The sequence below is a fragment of the Myotis myotis genome, unplaced genomic scaffold (genome assembly GCF_014108235.1).
Source record: "Myotis myotis isolate mMyoMyo1 unplaced genomic scaffold, mMyoMyo1.p scaffold_m19_p_1, whole genome shotgun sequence".
Taxonomy (NCBI): Eukaryota; Metazoa; Chordata; class Mammalia; order Chiroptera; family Vespertilionidae; genus Myotis; species Myotis myotis.
Genome location: NW_023416313.1, coordinates 116,299,156 through 116,304,579, shown reverse-complemented (window position 1 = coordinate 116,304,579; position 5,424 = coordinate 116,299,156). Strand labels below are relative to the sequence as shown.

The following is a 5,424-nucleotide window of genomic DNA, read 5'->3' as shown; positions in this document are numbered from 1 at the left end:
TTCTTCCCTCCGTCCTCTCTCCTCTATGTCCTGTGTCCCCCATCCCCTCCCTTCTCTCACTTCTCCATCTTGCATAGCCTGTCCCCCTTCCATCTACACTCCCTGACATCTCTTCCTTCCATGGACTGGACCAGGAAGAGGACCACAATCCAGGCTCTTTCCTTGCCTCTACAATGCCTCCTCACACCCTTACTGCATACAGCACCACTCAGGGTCCCAGGGAAGCCTCAGCAGCTAGTGTTCCCATTTGTCTCATGGGCTAATTTGGGGGGAGGGACATCTGCAACTCAGCTCAGCTGGGGACCCAGCCTCTCACCCACCACTGGGCAACCCGTGCTACCGCCTGCCGCATAGTCGGTGTGTATCTCACAGACCCGTCCCATGTGGACAGGCCGGCTGGCCATCCTGGCTCTCCAGCTCCTGATCCTACCCCTGACAGGGGCTTCTAGATCAGATGAAACTCCAGGCAGACACAGGGAGCATCAGAAATGCTATTTATTCCTCCGCTGTCCCCAGGCTGACTGGCCGCCTCAGAGGGCTAGGCTACAGATGCACACTTGGAGAGAGAGGCAGAGCAGATGTCCAGGATGGCAGGGCAGAGGCTAAAAGAGGAAGGGTGAGAAGAGGAAGGCCCCCAGATCCTCTAGTCCTGTCTGAGAAGGGGACAGAGAATTTGGAGCCCCCAAGTCATTAGGGAACGCCCCAGGGCAGCAGGAGCTCAAGCAGGTCACTGAGAGTCTCAAAGCCACACCAGCCTCTACCCCTATATCCCATTTCTTTTTCCTGTGCCCTGTCTACTTCAGGCGATTTCCCTGCCAAGGCCTAAGCCCCCAGCCTTCGCCAGCTGGTCAGTCCCAGTCCCTGGATTCCATCAGCGAGGCCTTGCCCAGTTGTAGGGTGGTACCCTGTTAGCAGGCTGCCTACACAGGGGGACATGGGCCATGTGGTTAGCAGCAAGGAATACCGAAGACCCATGAGTTATGGGATCCAATTCTGACCTAGTCACTAGCATTGAGCGAGTCTAGAAGTGGATGTGGCGAGGGTCCCGGAAGAGAATAGAATGGGAGGTAGGAAGATGTGATATCCCTCATGCAGGTCTTGGGAGCTGCCAGCCCCAGACCCCTGCCTGGACATCCACGGAGTCAGGGGGAGGAGTCAAGGGGGCTGCTGCAGCTCAGCTGGGTGGGGGCGGAGCTAGAAGGAAGTGAGGAGGAGGAGGAGGAGGCTCTGGCCCAGCAGAAGCAGACCTGGAGGCTGCTGCCCAGAGACCCCTCCCCCTGCTTCTGCAGCCTCCTGGCCTCCAGTGCGGCTGAGGTAAATGATGACCACGTTGTCCTCAGGACCTGACGGCTGCACCTCGTTGTCAACCGTATAGCAGCCCTTACCCTCCGCAGCTTTGCCATGGAACCTGCGCCGCAGCACATCCTCGCCCGGAGTAGCTAGTGCCACGTTCACCGAGCTCTCCGCACTGCCCAGCTCATTGGTGGCCAGGCAGCTGTAGGTGCCTTCCTCCTGCTTGCCAAAGTCAGGGATGAACAGACTGCCATTGGCAAAGGCCTGGAAGCGTGGCTGGCTGCTGGCTGCCAGGGCATGCCCATCAGCACCCACGTTGGGGCTGGTGATCTCCACCGTGCCACCAGGCGTCTGGATGTGCCAGTGAAGCTGCGGGGCCGGCTGCCCCTCCACAGCACAATAGAGTGCCAGCATGAAGCCAGGTCGCAGCTCGGCACCATCCTGGCTGGGCTGGTAGGTGAGTTGCACCAAGGGTGCTGAACAAGGCAGTGGCAGCAGGCGCGTCAGCGGTGTGCCCTTCAGCACATCGGGTGAAGTGCAGGTGATGTTGTCCTGCTCTGGGATGGACACGGCTGTGGTCAGGGCCCATGTCTTGAACCACATGATGCCGCAGGTACACTGGAAAGGGTTGTTATTGATCTGCAGGTGGGACAGCACGGTGAGCGGTGCAAAGGTGCCCTCAGCCAGTGTGTGCAAGTGGTTGTGATTGAGCTGCAGTGAGCTCAGGGCATGAAGACTGTGGAAGGCATCTCGGGGGATGAAGGTCAGCTCATTGCTGTTCATCTTGAGTAACTGGAGGGCGCTGAGGTTGTGCAGGTTGCTCCAGGCAAAGTCAGAGATGAGGTTGTGGCTGAGGTCCAGGCTCTTGAGATGGCCCAGTGAGGTCAGAGCGCCAGCAGCCACTGTGCGAATCTCGTTGTGTGCCAGCCACAGAGACCGCAGCAGGGGCACCTCCCTGAAGGCACCCTCTGGCAAGCTGGGCAGCCGGTTGACTGACAGGCTCAATGTGGTCACGTTGGCTGGGAAGCCAGGTGGCACAGCCTCCAGGTCGCGGTAGGCACAGTCGGCGATCCGGAAGCCGTACTTCTCCCCGCAGTCGCAGGGCTCAGGACAGGCCTGCCCCAGGCCCAGGAGGACCGCCCAGCACAGCAGACACAGCTCCTGCATCCTACCTCCTGCCGGGGAGAACATGACACTGAGGCGACTCCAAGGACCCATAGAAGGCAGTCGTGCCAGTGCAGAGCTCAACCCAGAGCTCTTCCCCATCAGAAGGCCCTGCCCCACATAAGCCAGCTAAGACCCAACACCACTTAGCCCAGCACCCTTATTTTACAGAACGGTCAACCGAGGCCCAAGGAGGGGCCAGGACTTGCTTTAGGTCATGCAGCCAGGAGAGGTGACAACAGGATAGAAGAGAACCCTAGCTCCTCCTCTGAGTGGAGAGCTCTCCCTGCTTTGGCCAGTTCCTAGCTGACTTTCTGGATTGAAATGTGTTTTCCAGTCCACCCCTCCCCCAGCACTCTGCAGACCTTCCCTCCTGCCGTCAGTTCGGCATCCTGGCCACAGCCCCTTCCACCGGAGCCCCCAAGAGGTATGCTTTGCCCTAGCCCAGACAAGGCCCCTGTGCAGTGCACACCACCCCCGTCCGCCCCAGCCCCCTCTTGCTCCTACTGGCCTTGACCACAGTGGACACCAGACCCTTTCTACAGAATCACCCCCAGGGCCTGTTCTGTTAAGTCTATGCCAGGCAGCTGCCTAACTAAACCCTGCTGGGACCTCTCAGCTGGCTTGGGCGAGGCCAGAGGCTCCGCCCAAAGGCTGCTGGGATTTCCGGGGCTGTGGTTGTAGGAGGGGTAGATGTCCCTGGACAGGTCCAAAGCACCGTAAACCACAGGGAAATGACCAGGGAACCCCTGGACCCAGCAGCCCCCCTTCTCCTGCTGGCCCTTGGAGCCCTCCTCCCACTGGCTTACCTTCAAATACTCTTTCTTGATCAAGGAGTGTCTCTCAAGATGGAACCAGAAAGCAACAAAGGCCAGAGTTAGCCAGGACAGTCTTCAGGGCCAAGGGCGCACAAGGGAAGAGGGGGCTGCTGGAGGAAGGGGCAGCCTGGTCCCTGCACCCAGAGTCCGGGACCAGCTGCTGAGAGGAGGCTGCAGGAAGGGAGCCCAGGCAGCCTGCACACTCCCTTCCTCCAGCAAAACAACTGCTTCTCTGCAGCAGAAAGGACCTGTGTTTCATAAGTGACACCAGAAACTTGAGGGGGAAGATGCCAAATTTTTTTGGCTTTTTTTTTTTTTCTTTCTCTCTCACTTTTAGCAGCTTCAACTTCCTTAAAGGCACACACTAGCTGGACAGGACCCAAGAAAAGATGGGACAGAAGGGTTTTTATGGTGGGAAGGGTAAGAAACTGAATCTCAAGGAAAGTAAGAGACTTCTAATCTCACTTTAAACAAGAAAAAATGGGAGGCCGTTTTCTAAGCTGGGCCCGTATGAGTGGTTATGTGTGTATTTATATGTGCATGTACATGTGGGTGTGACAGCTCAGTGTGGGAATGAGTTTTTATGTGTGTTTGTGTGGGTGTGGGTGTGAGACTGTGTGTGAATTTGTGTGTGTTTGGGAATGTTTGAGTGTATTTGTGTTTGAGTAGGTGTGAGACTGTCTTTGTGTGATTTGGACTTTGTGTGTGTGTGCATGTATTTGGGCATGCGTGCGTGTGTGCGTGTGTGTGTGTTAAGAGTGAGTAGGAATCTCTGCATCCGTGTGCCTGTTTGGGTGAAGGGTGTGTCTCAATGAAAAGCTGAAAGCCCCAAATGTATGAAACACTCACCGGGCTTCAAGGCTTCAGTGAGAACCAAAATAAACCTGTTTTTGTAAGAAAACACATCCTTTTCCCCTGTGTCAGGCCTGCCTGCTGGGTCTGCAGTTGGGCTGCCCTAAACACAGGCTGCTGTCCAGGGAGGTCCCCAGTCTCAGCCCCAGCTCCCCATCGCACAGGGTGGGTAGGGCCAAGGAGGCAGACAGGGAAGTGACTTTATGTGTTTACCTATGTGTAAACACCCTTCTAAGCTTCTGTCTCCTTTGCTGGGACTATGAGATGACACCCAGGTTCACAGAGGTGGTTCCATCGCCCAGGACTGCCCACCTGGCAGGCAGAGGTGAGGCTGAGGAACTTCACACTTTCTGGAATATTCTCTGTAGCCTCCTTGGTGCTTGGAATCCCTGAGCTCCACTGCCCAACACTACCTGTAAGAAAGGGGCATATGCCTTCAGGGTGAGGGTATCTGACCCTTTTTCTCCAAACAGGATGCCCAAGGGAAGAGGGAATGAGGATAAGAAAGAGGCCCCAAACCAGAGAGCTGGAAGAAAGTTAGAAACATGAGGGAGCCCCTGAAAACTTTCTAGATGGGATATTTTTGCTTTCCACAGCACAAGTCTACTCATGTCCCTCATCCTCCTCCCCGTTTCCTTTCCTTCTGTCTGTATACCTGGCTGAATTCTCTTTATGCCTCAACTTACCCGCTTGGCAGGGCCAAGGACAAACAGGTATCATCTTTGGCTGAAAGCATCCCCAGAGAGCCCCATCCCAGCTCATCACATCCTCATTCCCTTGACACAAAGCAAGGCTACAGAAGTTCTGGGAAGCAGTGTGCTGCCTGAAAAACACCCTGGTCTGATGCTGAAGATATTCTTATAGTCTAATGGAGCTCCCTCCCACTGCAGGTGAAGCCCTGTCTGGCATCATCACTATTGTGCTAGAGAATTTTGGGAAAGTCCTAAATTTGGTGGGTCAACCAGAAGCTGGAAACACACATCCAGAGTTCAGCAAATTAGCGACTTCTGTGCCAGTCAGGGAGGGCTTCCTGGCAGGGGGGCTTCACTGTGCTTCTGCACAGCCCATACACCATCTCACTCATGCAAGGGCCATGCCCCCTCCCAGGTGCTGAGGAGCTCACAGTCTCACTCCACCCCCTCCTCTAAAGCACACCAGGGCTTCAGAATGCAAGGTCCTCCCCAGACCTCAGCCCCTTCTGCTGCAGCTGGTTCCTTCTAGCATTTCAGGCTTCCATTACACATCACCTCCTCAGAGCATCCCTTCTGATACCACCAAGGCTAAAGTAGGTCCCCTC

General features: G+C 55.9%; 1 protein-coding gene across 1 annotated transcript; it reads right to left on the bottom strand.

Annotated features, from left to right (window-relative positions):
* Window positions 1–479: 479 nt before the first annotated feature.
* On the bottom strand, window positions 480–3,557 carry ISLR (immunoglobulin superfamily containing leucine rich repeat). The gene is made up of 2 exons (XM_036348593.1): window positions 3,267–3,557; window positions 480–2,468 (listed from the first exon to the last, which is right to left on the bottom strand). Exon 2 carries the CDS (start codon window positions 2,458–2,460, stop codon window positions 1,195–1,197), a length of 1,266 nt encoding a protein of 421 aa, XP_036204486.1. The 5' UTR covers window positions 2,461–2,468; window positions 3,267–3,557; the 3' UTR covers window positions 480–1,194.
* Between the last annotated feature and the right edge of the window lie 1,867 nt (window positions 3,558–5,424).

What these genes read in the sequence shown, in the direction of transcription:
- ISLR (XM_036348593.1), bottom strand. Translation starts at nt 2,460, where the DNA reads ATGCAGGAGCTGTGTCTGCTGTGCTGGGCGGTCCTCCTGGGCCTGGGG.